At 42.7% G+C, this 27,054-nt stretch overlaps 1 protein-coding gene across 1 annotated transcript; it reads right to left on the bottom strand.

The window, feature by feature from the left end:
* Window positions 1-480: 480 nt before the first annotated feature.
* On the bottom strand, window positions 481-16,856 carry LOC105012892 (SEC14-like protein 1). The gene is made up of 17 exons (XM_020051266.3): window positions 16,489-16,856; window positions 15,526-15,612; window positions 8,870-9,019; window positions 8,088-8,219; window positions 7,872-8,000; window positions 5,248-5,461; window positions 4,988-5,097; window positions 4,708-4,897; window positions 3,968-4,056; window positions 3,801-3,871; window positions 3,534-3,705; window positions 3,248-3,382; window positions 2,979-3,113; window positions 2,008-2,262; window positions 1,736-1,914; window positions 1,328-1,429; window positions 481-1,201 (listed from the first exon to the last, which is right to left on the bottom strand). The coding sequence occupies exons 2-17, from the start codon at window positions 15,586-15,588 to the stop codon at window positions 1,159-1,161; spliced, it is 2,169 nt and encodes a 722-aa protein (XP_019906825.1). The 5' UTR covers window positions 15,589-15,612; window positions 16,489-16,856; the 3' UTR covers window positions 481-1,158.
* Between the last annotated feature and the right edge of the window lie 10,198 nt (window positions 16,857-27,054).

The following is a 27,054-nucleotide window of genomic DNA, read 5'->3' as shown; positions in this document are numbered from 1 at the left end:
CACTTTGCATTTAGCTAGAGGCGCCTGATGAGTTTATAGAAATTAAAGTTATGTAAATGACAGGCGACTGCATAGCCCCGCACTTGATCATCAGGAGGGGCAAAGGAACGTAATAATGCATTCAAATTAGCAGTGAATAATAAACATTTAACAAGCCTGTGGCCTGTACCAGTTCATTCAAATGTAACTACGGTTGGTCTACATCATTGCTTGGCACAAAGGCAAACCTCAGCATCTTACCTAAATGCCCTGAGGCATTTAAAAAAAGTCAGCGGTTTTGGAAACTTTCTGCAACTAATATCCCTAAAAGGCCTTGTATAAGTTATGCCTTTCTCGATTCAAGCAAGACTGTTTTAAAGGTTGAAAAGAAACAGTGTCAGGGTTGCTGACAGGACAGTGAATCAGTGGCTAGAGTAGGTCTACTCTAGTAAGGTTGTGTTGAGTACTCTTCTCTTCATGTAGTACACTGACATCTTATGGTGAATTGAGGTAACTTCAGCAACCACAGCTTTATTGACATTTTCAGAGAATGGAGAAACATAACAGTAATATCCCCGTTAAAGAACAACAGCAAGGAGAATGGTGGTGGCTTTACAAGACAAATCTCCATTTGCATTTATTCATTCAGATTCCAACATCGCAGATGTTCTTGTTCCATACATTACAAATTCACAAATTACAAATACAGACGGGGTTACAAATTAAACAACGTACAGATATATTTTAATAATATCACTAGCGAAACTAATAAAATGTATTATTATTTGCACACATAAACTATGTGCATCCTGCAGCGCTTTAAACTACAGGTAGGAACTCCACTGTTCCACCCCAAGGAGAGGCTATCCTCGTCCCATACAGTTCATAAACTACAGGTAGGAACTCTACTGTTCCACCCCAAGGCGAGGCTATCCTCGTCCCATACAGTTCATAAACTACAGGTAGGAACTCCACTGTTCCACCCCAAGGCGAGGCTATCCTCATCCCATACAGTTCATAAACTACAGGTAGGAACTCCACTGTTCCACCCCAAGGCGTGGCTATCCTCGTCCCATACAGTTCATAAACTACAGGTAGGAACTCCACTGTTCCGCCCCAAGGCGAGGCTATCCTCGTCCCATACAGTTCATAACAGATCTCTCATCCCCTTCGGTAAGGTTAAGTCAGCATTGGCAGGTGTGTGGGCACAGCACTGGTTTTTCTTTAAGGCAACAGGGCAGAAGTCAATAGCATCACAAGTCAACAGTAAAAAGTCATTCGGATCCTAAAAGGGATCTCCGAGCTGCAAAAACTCAAACTCCATCACCACCTATTGGCTGGCTGCTACCTTGATACGGTGGAGCTGGACTGTGATTGGCTAGAGGATGTGGTGGCGGCACTCAGCTGGGAGAAGCCGCTGTGACTCGACTCCAGACTGGTCATAGAGCCCCTGGACACAGAGGCAGACAAACACACAGACAGGCCATTAAATACTGCCAGTAAATGAATAACAACAAAAAAACCAAATCCATATAACATCCATTCTTTTGTTAGAGCACCTTCCCCCAGAGAATAATTTCAACCCCCTATATTAATAAATCGCAAGCACATGTCCCCTAGAACCCCATACGCACAAAAAAAAAACAGTTAGCCTAAAACGCTTATTCACAAGAACAGTCCCACTGTCCCGCAGATACCTTACACATGAATCGTTCCTGGGAGAACCGGCTTCGTTACGCAGCGAATAAAGACTGACCTGAAGTCGTGGGAGCCCAGCACCTCCGTGTAGAACATGACCTTACACTTGTGGGAGGAGACCTGCAGGGAGGCCAGCACGTCGTCTACCCGGGGCAGGCTGGAGGCAGAGCAGGCCGGGGACGAGTGGAAGCGCCACTGGAGGATGTAGAACCCGGGCCACCGGGTCACATGGGAACCCTGGGTGGAGGAGACCGTTGAAGAGGGTCAGAGGCGGGGTTTCTGTCCACCTGTCGGTCCATGTCTAACCTGACCCAGGCGTGGGCCTCTCACCTGGACACTTTCTCCCTCCTTGCAGGTGAGTGCTGTCTCCACTATGCTGTAGTCCTGGCCCAGAACCCACGACCGGTCGATCAGCTGCACGTTGTTGGCGGCTGGCGACGTAAGGCTGCCGTGGGCCCCGAGGATCTCCTTCTTGGGGGGCTGGGGCACCCTCCTGGAGTGGTAGATGTTGAAGACCACGTCCCCTTTGCACACGTCAAAGTCCCAGGTGATCACGGATGACGGCTCGGAGATTTCGATCAGCAGCTGGGGCGGGACGGTTGATGAGTGAACATGGTGTCGAAACCAGAGAGAGCTGATCGCTAATCAGCGCAATGCCTTTGTCAGGCTAGTGAGTGGGTTAGCGCAAAACAGTTGTGCAGCGATGCCCCCACCTTCTGAAAGCACTTAATTTCCGCAATCTAGCGTGACATTTATATATTTTTTTATCATCATAAAGCAGATTCGTACTGGTGGTACTGCATTGACTGATGCATTGACACTGAAATCTGAGTGTTATTGTCCACAAGGGGGCAATTCAACACACTAAACTATCGATTTTGAACACCAGCCCTACAGGTCATTAAGTCTTTGATTTAACAGGAACCCTTTGCGGAATTTAATACTTCCATAATTCTGAGTCACATGGGGTTACAGCCGAATAAGTCAGAACTAAACTAATGATGTTTTCTAAAGCTACCACAAACACAAAGGAACCGGGAAGCTTCATCGGTTCCCCTTGTTGCCTATGACCCATTTAACTGGTTTATGAATCCCAGCTGAATAGCAGCCTACCTTATGAACAAACACTACATCTACCCGGGTTGTTCGCTACCCACAGCCAGCTTGGCAAACGCTTGTTCAGGACAGGTAAATCAATGGTAGTGACCTGTTTGTCTGAATATGATAACCATCTAATATTTACAGAGTACACAAACAAATATGGCGATATCAGTCGGAATTCACCTGACAAGTTCAGTTACCTCATGTGGGGCCCCCTTGAATACACTGGCACTCTTATAGATGGCGTCTGTCCACAGGCGAAGCTCTTCACTCTCCAGCTCTTCTGCCGTCCTATATAGAGACTTCGGGACGGTTCCTCCCTCAGGTATCTCACACTGGACGTGACGCGACAGGGAAACAATCAGCCCCCCACACAGCTAAGACTATTTCCAGAAACTTCTGAGGACACAGGCACCACACGTACACAACCAAATGCACATTCAGCATGCTGTTATCCAGTCGAACTCACCAGGCAGTCGCCTCCCAGGAAGTCAGGGATGACCTCTTTGTCGATGTAGTCCACCAGACCACCGGGGCCCTGATAATCGTTTCCAGCGTACACAAGGAACTTATTCCTGGTATTCTCGTCAATGAATGGGCTGACCTGGGAACAGAGCACAGATACTCCGGGTCAAAGGTCATGTTAGACGTCCACTGAATTGGCTTGAACAAAGCCCATGCAAGTCCATACGGTACTTCTGCATGAACTGGCTAACGTAACGTCAGCTGAAACGCGTGTCGCTAAAGGCTCCCACCAGTGTCCACAGCACAGGAAAGACCCGCGGGGCCCTCAGTATGAGCAGGCGCCCCAGGGTCTCTGGGTAGTTGGCCTCCACCACCTCAATGATCCTCAGCAGGGCTTTAACACCCGGCCGCCACAGGTGACGCATGTTCAGCCCCTCCAGGTCCACCAGGCACGTCCAGCAGCTGAGTGAGACGGGCGGGTGTTAAGACACTGTACACAATGTATTCAGGAAGTGGGACACACATGACCGGGCGAACGGGAAATAGCAGGTCATCACCTGATGGGTCGGCCGAATACTCTGGTGTTCTCTTCACAACGTCTCAGGCCCTCCTCGTTGATGGACATGACCTGGGGGGAGGAAGCGGTGATGTGTTGAGGGAAAGGACTGGGAGAGGTGTGTTTGTGGTCATAGCCAGCATCTGTATGTGTGGACATCATACTCACTTGTCTTAGAAGGTTCTCCTCGCCCAAGGCACGCACCAAACCCTTGGTGTCCATCTGTCCAAGTCGCAAAATGTACAGAGGACGACCATCTACAGACAAATAAAAAAAACTGTCACTAAATCAACAGACGTGGGTCACGTGACCATCTGCTGACCATAACCACACCTATAGCGTGTACACCCACACCTGCCTCAAGTAAATACCAGCAAGCTACCAACTCCCAACATTGTTTTCTATCAGGCGGTGTTTGTGGTGACCATGTATGACCTCCTGGTGTTGGGTGCTTGACTCATTACTAAGAAGTCATTTGATTCATGACCACACAGATTTCCTTCTGTTTCCACTTTATATTCTAAAAAAGAAAAACATTTATGCAAATGCTCCCACCAAACTAATTTGCTGTCGACTGAAAAAAATTGCGCCGTGACAAAGTACACACGAAAGATATGTTTAATTCTCCCCCCACTTGTAGGAAGTTCATTGGGTTTCCATGCTAAAGTCTGTTGTTCTGTTAGTTCCAACCATATCTACCTCTAGAAACTGATAGTAACTACCCTGTCCCGGGTGATGTCGTCCCCCCGTGGCGGCGTCCCGTCCCTAACCCCCCCGTGGCGGCGTCCCGTCCCTAACCCCCCCGTGGCGGCGTCCCGTCCCTAACCCCCCCGTGGCGGCGTCCCGTCCCTAACCCCCCCGTGGCGGCGTCCCGTCCCTAACCCCCCCGTGGCGGCGTCCCGTCCTACCTCTGTCGTGGTGGTGCCAGCCCCCAGTGTAATAGTCCTGTAACAGCTGAGGTCTCTCCCAGGAGTCTAGCAGGAAGTCCACCTGGTGCTGCTTCCTCCAGGTGAGGGACTGACACAGGATCTCCCGGGCCTTCTCCAGGTTAAAGTCTCGGGCCCGCAGGAAACGCAGCACGTGCTGGTCCTTAGGTATCTAGGACAGGTAGAGGAGAGCGTTCACACAGATGCGTGAGGTTGCGCGCCTGTGTGTCTCCGCGCGCCTGCGCGTGTACATGACGGTCACCTTGCCCTTGTGTGTCTCCTGCAGCCACTGCCGTAGTCTTATCAGACAGCTCTCCTGCAGCGGCGTCAGGTCTCCCAGGTAACGCCTGATGTAGTCAGCATCCAACTTATCTGCAACCAAGACAAACATTCAACACACACACAGACTCCCATGCCCACCCACAGTCTATATGTCTGTTGTACCTGCCGGCCACACCGAGACGAGGCTTCCCCCCATTCAGGGAGACTGTGTTTGTTTATGACTGCGTTTATCCCACTGACCGTCTGGGGAGGCCGTCTGTGGTTCGGTGAGGCTGGCAGGGTCCTTTCTGCTGTGGGTCTCCTTGGCAGTGGGCACAAGGGCGACATCGGCACTGGCGAGTGGCAGCTGGAGCATGGCAGTGGGAGGGGAGGCCTGAGGGGGACTCCAGCGGGGGACGTGGGTCACCCCCTCCTCCTCCAGCTCCTTCAGGTAATACTCTATGATCTCTTTGCCCTGGGGACAGAGCACATTTCTCACTTGTTACATACATTATACCTAATACATTTGTTTTTTAAAGTGTCTGCCCTCCGCTATCTGCATTCATTGCACATCTACACATTCCACTTGTAACATACACTATATTTAATACTAGTACATTTCCTGCCCTCTTCCATTGCCAATGGTGAGACTGCTGTCAGCATCGAGCGATTACACATGGCAACATGGTTCAACACTTGGAGGCCTAGTGTGCTGGTGATAGGCCACAGATATATTGTGCCCATTGACTGGCATCTAGTCAGCATAGCAATGATGTCAGTCTAACTAACGCAGGCGATCATTTTTGCCTGACAACTTGAAGTCGTTATGAGTTTCCACGAAATGTAGCGTGACTACATAACACAACGTTTGAATTGAAGTAGTCATCAGGCAGTGTTTTGTGGCCTGTGGACAGCTTGTGAAAATCTTGAACTTGCAACAAGAATGTGTGGATCCCAGCCTTGAGGGGAATCGTCTTTTCTAAACTCGTCTGAGGAGTTTCGTTTAACATATGCAACTGTGAAGAACAAGTCATATAAGACCATGAAAGGCACATTTTAAATCATAACATATTTGTGCTGATTCAGTCTTTTATTATAGAAAGAGCTGAAATGACTACGGTATAAAGCATAACTTAAGATATATAGAAATATTTTCTATATTGTTCAAGGTAAAGTTGTGCTCATACCCTGGCAGAAATTGTGATATTTTGACATTGATGTTGAAAATATGATGGATCATGTCTTTAATTTAAGGATAGGGATCATATGAAGCCATTTCTTATCACATAGTTGTTTGGCTACTTTTTAAATAACAATGATAACAGAAATCACCCAAATGGCCCTGATCAAAAGTTTACATACCCTTGAATGTTTGGCCTTGTTACAGACACACAAGCTGACACACAAAGGTTAAAATGGCATTTAAAGGTTAATTTCCCACACCTGTGACTTTTTATATTGCAATATATTATATTGCAAATAGTAATTGGGTTTGTGAGCTCTCACATGGATGCACTGAGCAGGCTAGATACTGAGCCATGGGGAGCAGAAAATACCTGTCAAAAGACCTGCATAACAAGGTAATGGAATTTTATAAAGATGGAAAAGGATATAAAAAGATATCCAAACCCTTGCAAATGCCAGTCAGTACTGTTCAATCACTCATTAAGAAGTGGAAAATTCGGGCATCTCAAGATACCAAGCCAAGGTCAGGTAGACCAAGAAATATTTCAGCCAAAATGGCCCGAAGAATTCGGGATACAAAGAGATAGAAATGGAGAAATACAGGCTGCTCTGGAAAAAGACAGTGTGGTTGTTTCAAGGAGCACAATATGAACATACATTAACAAAAATGAGCTGCATGGTAGAGTTGCCAGAAATAAGCCTTTACTGCGCCAATGCAACAAAAAAGCCTGGTTACAATATGCCCGACAACACCTGACATGCCTCACAGCTGTTACAAAAGACTGCACACGGTCATTGATGCTAAAGGGGGCAATACACAGTATTAAAAACTAAGGGTATGCAGACTTTTGAACAGAGGTCAGTTCATTTTTTATTTGTTGCCATGTTTTGTTTTATGATTGTGCCATTCTGTTATGACCTACAGTTGAATATGAATCCCATAAGAAATAAAAGACATGTGTTTTGCCTGCTCACTCATGTTTTTCTTTTATATTACCAATTCTCCAAGGGTATGCAAACCTTTGAGCACAACTGTATGCCATCTATAAGAGCAGTGTTTCCTATTTTTAACAATGTTTCAAAAGCAATGGCCAATGTACAGCTAGTTAGTGTAATGAACCAATATTGTACAGCTAGTTAGTGTAATGAACAACTAAACAATGTACAGCTAGTTAGTGTAATGAACCAATACTGTACAGCTAGTTAGTGTAATGAACAACTAAACAATGTACAGCTAGTTAGTGTACTGTAATGAACAACTAAACAATGTACAGCTAGTTAGTGTAATGAACAACTAAACAATGTACAGCTTACTGTACATTGGGCATACTGAACCAACAATGTAAAGCTACCTAGAGTATTAAACCAACAATGTGGACAAATACAGAAGGTTTGTTTGCACAAAGGCGTCTCAGTGAATACTGGCATACACACAAACTCACACGCCTGTGTGACAGGGTTCAGCAAGACATATGGCCCAGCATGCAGACTTGAGACCTTGGTAAACATTCTGTTCAGAGGCAGGATTGCAGCAGGCCTAGAAATAGGCTGAGCAAACATGCTCAAGTTAACAGTGGCTCTATATGGGCCCAGAGGCCTGCTGGAGGACGATGACATTCCCCTTCTATAACCGTACCCTCCATTCACACTGTATACAGTGCTGTGTACTTATTTGCTGACAGATGGACACAGAAACACACCTTTTTAATACTGTTGGCGTACTGCTTCATGGCCAGCTTCTCAGCTGCATTCTCGAAGCCAAAGAAGGACTTGATGTCCAGACTGGCTGTCTGTTCAAAGCACGTCCACTCCTCATTCTCCGGGTGAACCTGCAGCGGAAGCGCATCGCGTTACAATACAAGTCTGTAAATGAATTAAAGTGGAGAGTACATAACCAGTAGAGTTGTCAGGCTCACGGTGTAGTTGCAGATCTCATGGACGATGACTCTGTTGGAGAAGCTCTCATTGACGACCTCAATGTGCAGTGTCCTCGTCCTGCGGTTCAGTGTGTTCTTCTGGATGAAGTACAGGTAGTCCACACCAGCCATCTGGCCACAAATTTAGAGGTTATTCAGCACTGGACAACACTAACAGGAGGTGGTTCTCAACCCCAGACACGAGTAACAGTAGGAGGTTCTCAACACGGGACAACACTAATAGTACGGTTCTCAACACTGGACAACACTAACAGTAGGAGGTTCTCAACACCAGACACGAGTAACAGTAGGAGGTTCTCAACACGGGATAACACTAACAGTAGGAGGTTCTCAACACCAGACACGAGTAACAGTAGGAGGTTCTCAACACGGGACAACACTAACAGTAGGAGGTTCTCAACACCAGACACGAGTAACAGTAGGAGGTTCTCAACACCAGACACGAGTAACAGTAGGAGGTTCTCAACACGGGACAACACTAACAGTAGGAGGTTCTCAACACCAGACAAGAGTAACAGTAGGAGGTTCTCAACACCAGACAAGAGTAACAGTAGGAGGTTCTCAACACGGGGCAACTCTAACAGTAGGCAGGACACTCAACACTAATAGCTTTGCGAAAACATGTATTGGATTAAAAGAAAACCAATTGGACACAGACCATATTAGGATATTCTGGTCTGAAAGGGAATAACCAAACACACTACTGCTATTGGTGGCTAGCTTCACTGCTAAAATGTGAAAGGCTAAAAAAGTCAGGATACCCTTTTGAAGAGCCGGGGGGCGTCGGCTTCCACCTTACAGCGTCTCTCGGTGAACACGATGGCTCCGTCATCACTGTGCTCCTCTTTGACAACCTCACTGTCCACAAAGATCGGGATCAAAGGGCAGTTTGGAAACCTCCGTACATAGGCCTGAGGGGGGGAACGTTGGAGAAGGAAAATATTAAATGTTACTCATTTGACTTGAAATAAAACTCAATGCACGACCATGGCATGCAGTGAAATCGTTTTCTGGGTTCACTGGGTAATTCACTAATCACACGATCAATAAAAACACTGGATGTCACAACAAGTTTACTTCCAAATGGAAAAGCCCACAATGCCAAGACCATGGCTTCGGGGCACTGGAGTCTGCAGTCTAAAACAGGCCTAGGGGTTAAAGCATAGGAGGTTAGGCTCCTCAGGGACCCTCAGACATTTCACGTTTTCGCCATAACCCTGAAGAGATACCACAAATTCAGGAAGCTTGATGATTAGCTGACAAGTCTAATATAGTGTGCGAGCTCTGGAAAACACTAAAAACATGGAAATGGCTGAGGGTCCCTCTTAGTTAGAGCACTTGTCCAGTAATCGAAAAGCCACTGGTTGGAAAATCCCAGGGCTGACAAGGTGAAAATCCCTTGCTGTACATTTACACCAGTAAGAAGCTCTGGATGACAGCATCTGTGGAATGACTAAAGTGTAAAGGTCCGGTGTCCTGATTTTTACACGACCCACTTACACGACATCCCTGGAGACCACTGTGACCTGAGGGAGTCATTGAGGGACCTCAGCAGCATTTTAAAAGAGATGTAACTAGAGTGTGTCGGGCCCCCTGCAGGGAACACTCTGCGTGTCAAAGTCTTGACCTCATGAGTCATATAAGCAAAACAAGCACACTTTAAAAAGAGTCACGAGGCGGTTGCTTGATCACAACTCTGCCAAGGTTATGCAGAGGGATCAGCCAATTTATTATACTTGCGATCAAATGTTCCATAGCTACAGACAAGTAAACAATCCCCGTTCTAACACATACGAGGAGAAATTATGCAGCCTTTCAATTTGTTTCCCAACTCATAAAAATGTATTACGAAATTCAAAATGGAGATGCCTAAGTGGCGCTGCAAGGGCTGTCACAGGTGCCATGGTGGGACGATCTGACAAATCTCTATAGAAGTCTAGAAAATTGAGATGTTGCAGATGCTTGCCAGATTTCACAATGCCTGGGTGGGTATTTTACATATCTACTTACATTTGTGATTAGATTAAGATTAGATTAAACTTTCTTGTCATTGAATAAGTACAAGTACAGTACAATGAAATGCAGTTAGCATCTAACCAGAAATGCAAATAGAAGTGGGCAGAAAAGTATTAAGTAAATGTATGTTACAAGTGGAATTAATAGATGTGCAATGCAGGTAAATGCAGTACAAATGGCAATACTAAATGTGCAATTAAGGCAAATAGAGGAGGGTAGAAAATGTACAACTATGAAGTATAGTGTATGTTATAAATTGTTGTGCAGGTAAAAATGGCAATTCAAAATGTGCAATCAAGGCAAATTGAAGGAGTAAGGTAGCATGTCAACAGAAATGCAGGGATAGCAGCAGTGAGGTTCCTGAAGTCGACATGTACATGTAACAACTGAAAATTCCCTTCTCAGACATGGCAAAGCAGTGTCAACAGTACAAAGGGAGCAGTGCAACAAGGTCCCTGAGAGGCAGTACTAAGCGGTGGGTGGGAGGGTATGGTTAGTGTGAGTCAGAGTTCAGCAGGGTTACAGTAGATGGAAAGAAACTGATCCTAAACCTGTTGGTGTGGGAACAAAGAGACCTATACCGCCTGCCTGACGGGAGGAGGGCTAACAGGTTGTGGCGTGGATGTGAAGGGCCCCTGATGATGCTGTGCAGACACCACTTGCGCTGGAGGTCTGTGATTGCTAGGAGCTGGGCACCAGTGATGGTGAGGTTTTCACCACCCGTTGCAGGGTGTTTGGCCACGGAGCAACCTCCAAACCACACTGTGGCGCAGTCAGTCAGGATGCTCTCGAGTGTGTTACAGCATCTGAGTCGGTGACATGGAACGCAACCGCCCTTTGATGCGAGCAAAATCTCAACAAAGGATCCCGGCCCGTGTCATGAAATGAATAAGCTTCAACACCCACATGTGGCTTCTCATCTGTGCTCCACTCCAAGTTAGCACAATGGTGCAGAGCAGTCAGAGGTTGCCCAGTTAGGAATGAGCATGCCGTACCTGCATATTATCTGCAGGTTACCACTGCATTTTGGGACACGCTACTAACGGGAAGTAATACAGAGCTCAATTGGTTGCAATGTTGGGGGAACGAAACACCAAAATATGCAGACCAGCAGATCGGACACAGTAACTCTGTAGGCAGACTGGATACTCTAGGGAAAACCAGAGGAAGTAGTCACCGCTTACTTAAATTAGCATACCACCTCATCCCCCTCCTCAAAGTTGTTTACGATAAGCCACGGTAGGGACTGTTAAAATATACGTTGCTATGAGTCACACTATGAAATTCTTCTGTCTTAATGCACACCCTCAGTGGCCAGTTTATTAGGCACACCCACATAGTACCGGGTCTGACACCAGTGCCTCCAGAACACATGGAATTCTTTGGGACATGAATTCTACAAGGAGTATTTTAAAAGGTCTACTGGGATGCTGGTCCATGACGATGCAACGGCCCACGAGGCCAGCCAGCAGGGAGATGGAGAGAACTACTATGTCAACAGGTCTTTAATAAAACAAAAAGCTACTGTTGTGAAGGGCCTGCCTCCCCATTAAAACAGTGAAGCACCAGGCCTGCCACAACCCTAACAGGCACAAACAGCTTTTAAAGTCTATGACAGCCTGAGTCAATATGGATCAAACAAATCCGGTGTTCAGCAGCCTGACTGATGATGAGTCACACAGGACACCCATTAATTAACAGGTAACTGCTGAAAATGAAGGTAACGTGAAGAATTATTCTAATTCCAAAGTCAAAACACATGACGTATACAAAACAGCAAATAGCCCACAGTTAGAGCGTCCAGGCATTGTCCATTAACTATTCTAACAGTGCTTGGATTCAGAAAACAAAAATGCCTCATACATTCTGATCCTACATACATCTCTTACTATAACTATTCAGCATAAGATTTTGCTTTTAGATAGAGAGAATATCCAGTATTTTGTGTCTGGCTGTTGTGTTTTAAGTCAATGAGGGGATAGGTTGTAGAGTCACTCCAGTTGCAGGACACGTAGAGATCATACTGGGCTAACCATTCATGTTTATTTGTCTCACAAACTGCAGCCCATCATGAAACACTAGTTAAGAGCCAAGACAATGATGCAGTTTTGGAGAACAGCAGAATGTGGTAATCAGCATTACGCCCTGGGCAATCAACCAATGATAGGCTCACGACTGGAGACACGGTTAAGGGGCGGTCAGTGGGCCCGGGGAGGGTCAGTCATTGGGAGAGGACAGAGGCCCCCCTCGTCTGCTGCTGTCATGGAAACATAGAAGATGCCTAGGAGCCCGCACTGCCGCTTTTAGACCTTTTAAAACACTGATTTAAATGTAGATCCAACAAACATCCCCAGAACTGAGATAGACAGAGACCAAAACGGCGATAAGGAGAGACCAGAACTCCGGAGGACTGTACGTTGTGGTATGTGGTAGCTAAAGGAGAGCCACGGCTGCAGGCAAATAGCAACACATTTGACTGCAAGCAGTGGCATGTTACATAGCATTCTGAAACAGGGCACTTGCAACAGTTAGAATGTCTGTGCTGAACATCCGGATATAACAACACAGTACTTGCTTCTGGCTTAATAGATAACCCTAAAGAACAGGAAGTCGTACAGTCTCAAAAGCGGGGTGGGGGGAGGGTTCTGAGGAGTTGCAATAATTAGCCAAATACTCAGAGCTAATGGCTGTTTTTGTGCATGATGCAACATTCCAGGATATGACAGTGAGCTGTGTTCTACAGAACATTTACCAAAACTCTTGAGGTTCCACACTGATATTATAAACAGAGTACCATAGCAAATAGAATCGTAAGAAGTCATTATGCTTCAGACGTGTCCTTGTTATCAACTAGATGTTTTCATCACTTAACACTGATTAGGTGAAAGCCATGGAATAACACTGCTACACTGATAATACAAAAAAAACAAGATGTTCTACAGTTAAAAACTGCATCGGTAACCAATTCATCATAGCAATAAGCCACTTCAGGTGGTCAATAAACACAGCTATGAGCTGTATTCAGGCCTAATTATTGTGCCTTATTGCTTTATTATCCCACAGCTAGTCGCCAACAATACCCAGTTAAGAACATGTCAAGCAAAGCACTTTTCAACGGCTGTGTCACAAAGCAGTGAGGCTCGCCACAGGGCCGGATGGAGCGGCCCCATCTAAGCAAGCCAGCTGTGTCGGTAGGCCCGGCAACAGGCAGCTGAAGGGACAGAGCACAATGGAGGGAGGCCTAATGACACGCCGGGCCAAGTTCAGAGACACAGCTCAGCAGGAAGTCAGCAGGAGCTGCAAAGACACACTACTGTACAACTAGGGCCCAGAGGACTGAAACCAGAGACACGAGAGACAAACCGATACGAGAGGAGGACCAGAGGCCCGCGCCATAAACCAGAATGCGCCCCGAATCCGAGTGCATCCAAAATAGATAACCTTTCAAGGCAGTCCAAAAAAAAAAAAAAACAGCTTTACATTTAGGCACGCTGCCGTGCCCATGGTGTTGAGCCTGAAACCCACACGGCATGACGGGGCCCTGGCGGATGACCCTGAGAGATAGACAAGCTGGCGGCATGGAGACGGGCATCACGGTTCAACATGGCGTTTGGGCAGGATGTCCTGTCCAGTTAGGATCTGACAGTAAAAACACTGAGCCAAGCAGCCCCGATACGAAGCCATGTGATATGATCTATTCGCTGAACTGGGATTAAACGACTGCTGGCTTCCTGCCAAGTCACAAGATTTGTATGAGATTGTTTAGAGTGTATTCTGTGACTTATGCAACCATGTACAGAGCAAATGCTGCACCAGTACAGCTTATCCACGCAGTGGTAATCGGTCAGTTAGGTCAAAACAGATGCATTTCCACATTTCAAAACCCAGATACATTTCCACACTGAATTCAAGACATTATATATATTCACTTTTGAACACATTGCTTAACAAACAAAAAAAAAAGCAACAAAAACAGGAACTAAAATAGTTGGGGATGTAAATCTGTTCTTGCGTTTTTGCGTAAAAGCACTAACAGTAGGCAGGCAATGTCAAGAAGTTTGGTCCAGGAGTGAACAGCTAGAAAATGCTGATTGGCAAGATCTGTTCTAAACACTGGATTCAGTGTTTTCAATTCACTGCTCCCCTAGCCAGTGACCCTACAGATGGTGGTCACATGATTACTAAAGGGTTCAGGGAAAACTCAGTGCAAATATTTGGAAAGTAGCTTTACATGTAATTTTTTTTACAAAAACAGATTGCCCACCACCAACCAATTTTTCAGATCTTGCCAGATATGACTAACATCTGAACTCCTTTCCGATCATTCCAGAACAGCCCAGCATATTTTCTAAACCATTCCAGGGTGATTTTGGAATCACGTTTTTGGCTCAGTGTCTTACTTGAAGACTGACGGACATCAATGGATTTCCAGTTTTTGGACACTGGCTTGAACATTGAACTCCAAAACACCTGATAACCAGCTTATTCTGATGCACTGCACATATCCATCCAAGGCCCCCTGTACCAGAGGCAACAAAAGCAACACAATGGCCTTATCAACCCTTAGGTAGGATTAGCTATTTCTTGAATTCATTATTTGTTCCAGTAAACACACAGCTCACATTTTGTTTAAATGGTTCACAGAACATTTATGCACAGTATTTAGATGTGTTTTGACCAGCTAAATCTGGCTTTCTGGCGTCTCTTTCGCGGAGGAGGTTTTGCCTATGTTTATCAACAATTAAATGAAGAGTTAAGAAAAAGAACACCCTGACTAGAATACATTAAGGGGGAGGTTTTAATAATGCTATGTGGTTGCTTTCACTGCCTCCGGTCCAAAACTCTTGTGCACAAGACCACAATATATCAGCATATTATCAAGGTGTTTTGGAGTGCAATGTTTAACCAGTGTCCTGAAACAGAGTCTCTGTTGAATGTAATTCTTCCATTAAGACAACAACCCTACAGTAATTGACAGATGTTTTTTTTTCCTTTAGTGATCAATCTGGATTACATCTAAAACCCACGACGAGAGCTAAAACCAGCGGTTGGGTGATAGCGCCTTTCAAACATTGAAGAACGAGGGCAGTTTACTACTCAGTAAAGTCGAGAAGAAGCAATTTTGTTGGATGTTTCTTGGCTAAAAGGTATAAAACCAAGGACTGGGCAGCTCTGACTTGACTACAGTTTGGTCCATGCCATATGGTTTTATTCAGTAAATTCCAAAATGTTACCTTTTACAAAACCATATCAGGTTATGGTTTCAACTGTTTTGAATGAAGAATATAAAACGATTTAAGAAAAGTACACGGGTGTCAATGTTGATGCATTTGGACAGACACATAATGCATTGATGAATTGATAATGCAGTAGTTGGAAAAGACAAATATACATAACTTACAGCCATTATCAACTCAAAGGGGTGTTTGTAAACCCGTACGGGTGACTGGTATTGCTGCACCATGGCTGTCACTCAACGTCTGGAGCCCTGTAATGAAATAGACCATCCTCAGTATTAGAGATCAGTCGAGACAGCACTAGAGAACTGGAACAAACAAAACATCCTCCACATATTATCATGAGGCAAAGGTCAGAGTAGAGAAAAGGGATTTGTAAAGAAAGCAAAGAGAAATGCTGGATCATCAGCTGTAAACCGTCCTGATGCAAAATGCTTGATTGGCACTGCTCTAAACGGTTTATATCATACAGTACTTTTGTTGCTGATGTGTGCTTATAGAGGAGCTGTATGAACCACAACAGATTTTTGTAGCTAGCTGGAATTTAGGAAAACGTTATATTACACAGCATCTATCAATTGGGTTAATGTAAAGTTAACGTTACTATGAAATGTCTTTCCCCCTCTTAATAAAAAAAACAAAACATCTTTAGCCAGACACGAGTAAACCAGTTTTAACGTTACAGTAGATTGGAACCTCAAAATAAAGTATTGTTTTAACACGAATACAAAAATGTAACTATAAGAGTAACGTTAGCTAGAAGTAGCTACATTTCCTTTCCAGGAATTTTCCTTATCATGAGTTCTCCAATAATGTTGCTAAATAACACAGTACAGTAGTACATTATACAATAATCCTTGTATTGCTAGCTACAACAGATCTGTAAAGACTAGCTACAATCAACAATAATAGTCTATTTCTCGACATTTGAACGGTAGTTTTTTTAATCCATCATGTGACCTTTTAAATAACAGGCAAACCGGCAACCGAGGCTACATGCTCGACGTTCTCATCAAAAATCTAACCTTGACGTTAAAACTATTTTAGCCAGGTACAGTACTGACTGTACATCAAAGCGAAATGAATAATAGGCCTAAACTACAAGACAAACGACAAAAAAAACTTACCAGATTGATTACTTTCAAGAACAAATGAAGTCTGTTAGTAGGCTATTTGTTATATCAATTACATGATACTACAAAAGTACCTAAATAAACCGACTTTCAACGCTGTTTTGTTGGCGATTTGATGTTGTGTTAACCGAAAGCCGCTGCTAGGCTAGCTGTATTGTGTAGAAATCTAACTCCGCCCCTTTTGAGTACGTAACGTACTGTTTTTTTTCTTTCTAAACGTAATGTACTGTTTTAACATCTCAAAACAGATACATTTTGGGAGATAAGAAACCGTCTGTAAACGTGTTAAAGCGGGTTACAGCCCACTGTTAATGCAATTTCTACGTTGTCAATCGACTGAGCGAAGCGTTGTGAGTAATTTGGGGACAAGGGGGTGTACTCTTGAAAGGACTGAATGTGAGTCATTTTTGCGAGTCATAAACCCAACATAGTTCGAATTACATGAATGACAAGAACACAATTAGAAATATGGCTGAAGGTCTGAGGTATACACGTTTTTTTATTAAAAGTCGTAGGACTACTCTTACCCATACGTTCAGCAAGTGATTTCGTGATTAGCTTATCAACTGCATATGCAGAATGCCAACCTAAGCTCGATTGGTAAACCGTCTGCTGGGCGGATGATACAGGCATATATATGCTTTATTCTGTTATCTTATTAATAATCTTATTATATCCTTTATGTATTTTTTGGGGTCAGGTATAGTACATAAATTATATAAATGACAGCATAACAGGATATTTCACCCTAGTCACTCCTAACACCCACACTTCCTTTAGCCGTCATTAATTTGCTGACCAGGCAAACTACTCTGTATGTCTTGCTCTACAGGTTGTAATTTAGTTCATTTCCCTTGTTTTTATTGTAAATTTGTATGTATTGTACCTTCACATTATTCTTGTAGTTCTTTGTGTTGTCTGTATTCTTGCAATTGAATGCCTTTGTCCATGTCATCATTGAAAATGAGAACTGGTTCTCAATTCTCTGGTTAAGTAACAGGGAAATACATGTATAAAATGTATCTTAATGACATTAGAAAAAGTATTTCTTTAGAAACTGTGATTTTGTTAAGGACATGTTGGAGAGTTGGTTTTTGGAGATTGTCAAAGATGAATCCTCTTTAAAACACTGACAGTAAAAGGAAATCTGTGTAATATTACATTGTTAATTTTCTTTGATCCCCCATTAGGCTACTCATCAAATCTAACTTTTGACTGGTACCGTCTGTATATGTATATGTGTGTGTGTGTGTGTGTGTGTGTGTGTGTGTGTGTGTGTGTGTGTGTGTGTGTGTGTGTGTGTGCGTGTGTACTCTGTATTAGCTTCCCTACTTTTCTCTATATTCATAATTTTATTGGCACTAGTTTGTGACAATACAATCTTTCATAATAATGATAATATAACACATTTGATTTAGTGCTTCTCTTTAACACAGCACTAATAGTAGCTTATTGTACTATCCTGTTCTTTAAATACATGTCAGTAGATGGTGCTAAAGATTTGCTATTAACACTTGAAGACATATTTTTGACTTACTGTGGACAGTAAACACAAAACATAGTAAAACCCTACACTTTTACACAAGCACAATATAACTTACATCAGGTGTCCACGGAGAGTCTTAAGAACCATTATTCAGACCATTATTCAGACATCATTATTCTATCGGTATGCTCCCAGAAATACTCTAGGGACAAGACAGTCATAGCATCACACAGTTCTGGTTTGGGCATTGAAGGTTTTGTATCTAAAAACCCAGCTCCCAGTCTTTCATTCTGTAGAAATCATTGGGTGGCACAACAATTAAGGCACTTGTTGGAGCGCCAAGCTGACAGCCATATTCAAGGTTTGAGTGTTGATTGTGCTACTAGCTGGGAAGCTGCATCAAATCCAACGGTGTTCATACGTCAAATGTTTAACATAGAACACATTTCATAGAATGTAGCAGGTAAAAGAAAGGATAACAAACGGTTTCTATAGTAAATGAAAACGGTTTTCAAATTGGCTACCTGTGGAGCGGGGAGGCTCCACAGCGGGGAGGCATTGTCAGCAGAGTTTTCCTGGTGTCATTGCGCTTCGCAGTTGCTCAAGCCGCTTGGCTGGCAATAAAGCAGCTGACTGGGGTCATGCTTTGCGACAGCGTGCCACATGCGAAAAAAGGGAGTAATACAAGGTGAAAACAAGGGGGTACAAAAAAGATAAGAAATGTTGCTCTCTTTAGGATCAGTTAAGAATGGTTTACAAGTGAAATGGGCGAAGACAGACTCTTCACTATGCCATACTATAGTTTACAGGAAGAGTGTGTTTTTTAGATCTTCCTTCAACATACAGAGCAATACAATTGAGTGGGGATTACTATTTAACAGCTCCAAATGTCTTATAATCACACACCTACACAGGAGCTGAGACAGCAAAGGAAAAAGCAATGCTTTTTTTTCACAGTCCTGTTTCAGCTGATATTTACCTGGTAATTACTAAGGCATTGTGTTGATTTCACCATCAGATATTTACCAAATGATATAGATGGGTGCTTGTTTCCCAAAGAAACACAAACTTAATCATTGTAATTACAGTTTTGACAAAGTCATTTTAAACAAAGCGCCAGGTAGTTGGCAGAATTTGTTATAGAGCATGAAAACATAATTGTTATTTTTGAACACACCGCTCAAAAGCACACCTGGAGCCATTAATGTGCTGGCCAAACTAAGATGTTCTTTCCTCCCTACTACCACAGCTGCTGTTGCTTGTCAACAGGGATAATGATCACAAAAAAATGTGTTATGAGTAGACAGCACAGCCCTTTCTCTCTAGAACAGTGAATTTCAAGCATCTCCTAGAGACCCCCCTGCTGCAATACACATTGGATGTATTCCAGAGCTAGCACACCTGAATCAACTTGTCCACTAATTATTAAGCCCCAGCCTGCTTGATGCCAATGAAGCTAGACCCTAGTCAGACATCTAGGGGTCTCCTGGAGAGCATTATGAACTGCTGCTCTAGAAATGTCACCAAGGTAGCCACGGTCTAGCTTGGCTGACACCTGTGTCTAACTCGGCTTACCCTGCGCTGTGAGGAACACAAGTCAACGGATATATTAACTTGTATTACGTCTCCCCGTCCAGCCTGACCATAGCGTCCTCATTAAAGACACATTAGCTCCCATCTGATTATCTCTAATGTTGTGATTGGCTCTAATTGAATGCTGTTTCCTGTACATCACGTCCAGATCTTAATCTATCGCTCACACACCCACACAAACACATAGAAACTGACACACAAACCAAGTATGACTTTACATTACAAAAAAAAAACTATATCTAATCCCCTAATTCTAAACATTTACATTTTAGTAATAATTAGCATACACTCATACAGTGGGGAGAAGATGTATTTGATACACTGCCGATTTTGCAGGTTTTCCTACTTACCAAGTATGTAGAGGTCTGCCATTTTTATCATAGGTACACTTCAACTGTGAGAGACGGAATCTAAAACAAAAATCCAGAAAATCACATTGTATGATTTTTAAATAATTATTTTGCATTTTATTGCATGACATAATTATTTGATCAGCTACCAACCAGTAGGAATTGCGGCTCTCACAGACCTGTTAGTTTTTCTTTAAGAAGCCCTCCTGTTCTCCACTCATTACCTGTATTAACTGCACCTTTTTGAACTTGTTACCTGTATAAAAGACACCTGTCCACACACTCAATCAAACAGACTCCAACCTCTCCACAATGGCCAAGACCAGAGAGCTGTGTAAAGACATCAGGGATACAATTGTAGACCTGCACCAGGCTGGGATGGGCTACAGGACAATAGGCAAGCAGCTTGGTAAGAAGGCAACAACTGTTGGCGCAATTATTAGAAAATGGAAGAAGTTCAAGATGACGTTCAATCTCCCTCGGTCTGAGCCTCCATGCAAGATCTCACCTCGTTGGGCATCAATGATTATGAGGAAGGTGAGGGATCAGCCCCAGAACTACACGGCAGGACCTGGTCAATGTCCTGCAGTGAGCTGGGACCACAGTCTCAAAGAAAACCATTAGTAACACACTACGCCGTCATGGATTAAAATCCTGCAGCGAACACAAGGTCCCCCTGCTCAAGCCAGCGCATGTCCAGGCCCGTCTGAAGCAAATTTTACTGACGGTGAAAAAAATCAAAATTTTATTAAACGTTAACCATAACCCTAATCATTAAACTAACTGTAACACTGAACTCACACTAACCTTAACCTCAATAACCTAACGCTCATACCTAAATGTAACCCACGCCTAATGACTAACCCTAACCCCAATTTAACCCTAAATGTAACTTTTGACCTAAACACATAAGCCAAAAAATCTGCTTTTTCGAAATGAGGACATGAAAAATTTCCCAGTTTGTCAAATCTTTCAGATTTAACCACAGTTTGAGAATTTTTTTTATCCAATAATATAATTAGACTAGAAAATCATACAGGGAATGTATATCATCTGTAATTCCATCATGTTTCATCTCCCTGATTCCATTTTTTAAAAGAAACCAAACAATAAACTCTGATGTTTTGAATTTAGATGCTGAATTTCGTCTACTTTAAAAAAAAAAAAAAAGCAAACATTTGTTGTTATGGTAGAGTGCTGATCCACCCCAAAATGTGGGGTGGAACACCATTGTAAAACATTGGTTGGAGTTAGGTTAGCTAGTTTTCTTTTTTCTTTGTAGCAGCAGCAGCTACTGCAGTGAGCCAGTGCAGTAGATACAGTAAGGCTTCTTTCCCCCTGATAAATCTGTGTGACCAGCCTTCAGCTCTGGAAAGTTCTGTGTGTTTCCTTTCTAACAGTTCTGGAGAAGTTACTGTACCTCAGGGAAGAAGTCAATTTAAATGAAAACGAAAGCTCTCTCAGAAAAAGAAAGATATAAATGCTCTGAGGGAAATTAACTCATTTCTGAACTAACAGACAACTAGTACCAAAACCTTGAAGTTTAACACTGTGAAGTGCATCATTCAAAATCCATTTTAAAAACCCATCAATCACTTTCAACCAAACAGCCTGGGTAATTCCATATAGAACATTAATGTGTGAATGAAATGGATAATTCAAAATTCAATATACACTCACCTAAAGGATTATTAGGAACACCTGTTCAATTTCTCATTAATGCAATTATCTAATCAACCAATCACATGGCAGTTGCTTCAATGCATTTAGGGGTGTGGTCCTGGTCAAGACAATCTCCTGAACTCCAAACTGAATGTCAGAATGGGAAAGAAAGGTGATTTAAGCAATTTTGAGCGTGGCATGGTTGTTGGTGCCAGACGGGCCGGTCTGAGTATTTCACAATCTGCTCAGTTACTGGGATTTTCACGCACAACCATTTCTAGGGTTTACAAATAATGGTATGAAAAGGGAAAAACATCCAGTATGCGGCAGTCCTGTGGGTGAAAATGCCTTGTTGATGCTAGAGGTCAGAGGAGAATGGGCCGACTGATTCAAGCTGATAGAAGAGCAACTTTGACTGAAATAACCACTTGTTACAACCGAGGTATGCAGCAAAGCATTTGTGAAGCCACAACACGCACAACCTTGAGGCGGATGGGCTACAACAGCAGAAGACCCCACCGGGTACCACTCATCTCCACTACAAATAGGAAAAAGAGTCTACAATTTGCACGAGCTCACCAAAATTTGGACAGTTGAAGACTGGAAGAATGTTGCCTGGTCTGATGAGTCTCGATTTCTGTTGAGACATTCAGATGGTAGAGTCAGAATTTGGTGTAAACAGAATGAGAACATGGATCCATCATGCCTTGTTACCACTGTGCAGGCTGGTGGTGGTGGTGTAATGGTGTGGGGGATGTTTTCTTGGCACACTTTAGGCCCCTTAGTGCCAATTGGGCATCGTTTAAATGCCATGGCCTACCTGAGCATTGTTTCTGACCATGTCCATCCCTTTATGACCACCATGTACCCATCCTCTGATGGCTACTTCCAGCAGGATAATGCACCATGTCACAATGCTCGAATCATTTCAAATTGGTTTCTTGAACATGACAATGAGTTCACTGTACTGAAATGGCCCCCACAGTCACCAGATCTCAACCCAATAGAGCATCTTTGAGCTGTGGTGGAACGGGAGCTTCGTGCCCTGGATGTGCATCCCACAAATCTTCATCAACTGCAAGATGCTATCCTATCAATATGGGCCAACATTTCTAAATAATGCTTTCAGCACCTTGTTGAATCAATGCCACATAGAATTAAGGCAGTTCTGAAGGTGAAAGGGGGTCAAACACAGTATTAGTATGGTGTTCCTAATAATCCTTTAGGTGAGTGTAGATACCCCACAAGCTCTTTCAGTGAAGCAGCCAAGGAACTCCCTTACAGAGGAACATTTTTGAATGGAGCAAGTTATTTGGCTGCTAAATGTTTTACCTACTACGTTCAATCTGCTGTAACTTCAAGGTCCTGATGCAGGACGTTTACTGAGGTGAATCAATCACATGTTTTTAAACCTACCTCGTTGCCATTCCTGGCAAAATGAAAATCAACTCTGTTGTAACTGTATGGACAGGCTGTTAACTGGCAGAATGTATTGTTGTTTATTGTGCTTGCTTCCAAAAATCACATTTAACACCAACTTGTATAATAATACATGCTTAATTCAAACTCATAAGTACTACATAGTTATTTACCAATGGGTTATTTGCCAAACTAAGGCACTGAGGTTTTAAACCTAATATTAAACGTTTCTGCACGTGAAAAACCTATTAGTTGTTCTCATTCTTGCAAAAAATGTTTTTAACATTTCAGAGTCTATAAGGTGATCTTATAATTACCAAATTATTTTCAGAGCAGAATCACAAAACAATGCCTAACTTCCTATCTGACAAAAGGATAAAAAAAAGAGCTGGCCATGGCTTCGTAAAAGAATCTAAAGCCTGAGAAATGTAAAACTCTGAGTAAAAGGCACATATTTGATAATTACCTTGGAGAGATTGAGGGTTCTGATTTGAATGCTTGCCTTGCTTTAAATTATGCATTATTACCACTTGCTTTCAGTCTTTTATCTGGAGGCAATTAATCAGAATCTATACTTGCCAAGTACATTAACACATACGCAGACTTTTACTTTGTGTAGTGGTGCTGCTGCTTGTGGTAGAGAACATACAGGGACAGTATATAATAATAAAACTGACCACCAAAGCTCTACTTAAGTTGACATACAGTGGGGAGAACAAGTATTTGATATACTGCCGATTTTGCAGGTTTTCCTACTTACAAAGCATGTAGAGGTCTTTAATTTTTATCATAGGTACACTTCAACTTTGAGAGACGGAATCTAAAACAAAAATCCAGAAAATCACATTGTATGATTTTATTGCATAACATAAATATTTGATCATCTGCCAACCAGTAAGAATTCCGGCTCTTACAGACCGGTTAGTTTTTCTTTAAGAAGCCCTCCTGTTCTCCATTCATTACCTGTATTAACTGCACCTGTTTGAACTCGTTACCTGTATAAAAGACACCTGTCCACACACTCAATCAAACAGACTTCAACCTCTCCACAATGGCCAAGACCAGAGAGCTGTGTAAAGACATCAGGGATAAAATTGTAGACCTGCACAAGGCTGGAATGGGCTACAGGACAATAGGCAAGCAGCTTGGTAAGAAGGCAACAACTGTTGGCGCAATTATTAGAAAATGGAAGAAGTTCAAGATGACGGTCAATCTCCCTCGGTCTGGGGCTCCATACAAGATCTCACCTCGTGGGGCATCAATGATCATGAGGAAGGTGAGGGATCAGCCCAGAACTACACGGCAGGACCTGATCAATGACCTGAAGAGAGATGGGACCACAGTCTCAAAGAAAACCATTAGTAACACACTACGCCGTCATGGATTAAAATCCAGCAGCGCACGCAAGGTCCCCTGCTCAAGCCAGCGCATGTCCAGGCTGAAGTTTGCCAATGACCATCGGGATGATCCAGAGGAGGAATGGGAGAAGGTCATGTGGTCTGATGAGACAAAAATAGAGCTTTTTGGTCTAAACTCCACTCGCCGTGTTTGGAGGAAGAAGACGGATGAGTACAACCCCAAGAACACCATCCCAACCGTGAAGCATGGAGGTGGAAACATCATTCTTTGGGGATGCTTTTCTGCAAAGGGGACAGGATGATTGCACCGTATTGAGGGGAGGATGGATGGGGCCATGTTTCGCGAGATCTTGTCCAACAACCTCCTTCCCTCAGTAAGAGGATTGAAGATGGGTAATGGCTGGGTCTTCCAGCATGACAACTAAGGAGTGGCTCCGTAAGAAGCATCTCAAGGTCCTGGAGTGGCCTAGCCAGGCTCCAGACCTGAAACCAATAGAAAATCTTTGGAGGGAGCTGAAAGTCTGTATTGCCCAGCAACAGCACCGAAACCTGAAGGATCTGGAGAAGGTCTGTATGGAGGAGTGGGCCAAAATCCCTGCTGCAGTGTGTGAAAACCTGGTCAAGAGCTACAGGAAATGTATTATCTCTGTAATTGCTAACAAAGGTTTCTGTACCAAATATTAAGTTCTGCTTTTATGATAATAATTATGTCATGCAATAAAATGTAAATTAATTACTTAAAAATCATACAATGTCATTTTCTGGATTCTACAGACTTCTACATGCTTTGTAAGTAGGAAAACCTGCAAAATCAGCAGTGTATCAAATACTTGTTCTACCCACTGTACATCTACACTACAATTCATAAGTTTGGGGTCACTTAGAAATGTCCTTGTTTTAGAAAGAAATTTTTTTTACCATTAAAATGTCTTCAAATTGATCAGAAATACATTGTAGACATTGTAAATGTGGTTTTTTATGGAATATCTACATAGGCGTACAAAATGCATGTAGAATGCATGATGAATATATGTTTATTATGTGTATTATATATGAATATATCATACATTTTACAATATCCAAATTCAGTTTCGGATATCAAAATGTATTTCACCTTTTATATAAATATTCTTTTTTTTTTTATAAATACATTTCACATTTGTCAGAATGTATTTCAAATCAATTAAAGTTCACAGTCCAAAATTACATTCATGTTATATTTTATAACTTCGCAGCAGACCTGAAAATGATTATACCTTTATTTCAGCAAGGAACACAAACTGAGACCATATGTGATCTTCCCTTAGAGGCCTCAGGTTTTAATGGATATTGGGTTTGGTAAGGACTGTGGGGTCCCTCAAGTGTAAACCAGGGACGGGTTTCCTGCTGAAATTAATATTATATTACAGCCAATAATAAGTATGGATTTTCTAAACAAATGCATCGCACCGGTCTTCACACAGTGAATACACAAACAACACTTAACAAAATGTTCATCATTAGTGGCATATTGATAACATCACTTTTAGGTGTTGAAATATATAGGTATTTATAGATATCAATTTACAAATTGCATCTCATCTTGCAGTCACCAATATACTCTAATGCATATGTCTTCAACCCTCACCTGGGGACCCCCCAGCCATTTCATCTATTAGATGTATCCCAGAACTAGCACACCTGAATCAACTTATTAACTAATTAACAAGCCCTTACCTGTTGAATTAGGTGAGCTATTTCAGGGCTAAAACTAAACTGTGAGATGGCTGGGGGGTCCCCAGGAGCGGGTTGAAGATGCTCTAATGTAATGTAGCAACCTTGGTAAGGCCACAACTCACCCCTCTAAAAGACATATCCGTTTGGTGCAATGGTTAGGATGGGTATCACGGCTTCGAGACACAGTCTGCCAAACGCCACTGTACATTTAAAAAATGTGTGAAATGTGTTAAAAAATATATATTTTCCAAATATATTGAAGAAATATATTTAGTATGTATTTTCCAATACATTTTTAAATGTATCTGCAGCATTTTCTGATACATTTTATATGCATTTGGTAATATATTTGTAAATGTATTCATTACATTTCCTTAAATACATTAATTGGCCAAAGTTGAGCCTATTTACAGCATGTAAATGTGCATGACTGTCAAACCTCTCATGGGAACACCTAGTGGTGTCACAATGTGTTGTAGCCCTGAACTAGCTCACCTGAGTCAAGTAGTCAAGGGCTTGAAGTGGCATTTCACCTTGGGGGATTATAAACATGTTTGAGAGATTTCTGGGTCAGTGAGATTTGTTTCACACATAAATGGCCAGGAGCATGAGAATGGGATTTGCATGCTAAGGAACAACACTCTACTGCATCAAAAAGTAATCACGGTTTACATGTGTGGATTGTATGCTGTGTTTTTACATATCATGGCTCACATTTGTGAGTTTTATGCTGTGAATGCAAACATTTTGGCAGTATTAAATCTCAATATAAACGTGAATTAATACTGGCTTTTTGAACACTGGATAAATCCTAAAGGTAGCCTACTAATTGTTCACAGTACAGTTCCCTATATAATCCACTAGGACAACAGAGAAACAGCATACATTCTCATTTCAATTGGAAATGATCAATGGAAAATGTTATTTCTATTTGGAAATATGTGTTCATGTTATTGTTTGACGGCACTGCATAATG

The sequence above is a fragment of the Esox lucius genome, chromosome 11 (assembly GCF_011004845.1).
Source record: "Esox lucius isolate fEsoLuc1 chromosome 11, fEsoLuc1.pri, whole genome shotgun sequence".
Lineage (NCBI taxonomy): Eukaryota > Metazoa > Chordata > Actinopteri > Esociformes > Esocidae > Esox > Esox lucius.
This window is presented reverse-complemented; position numbering and strand designations above follow the sequence as displayed.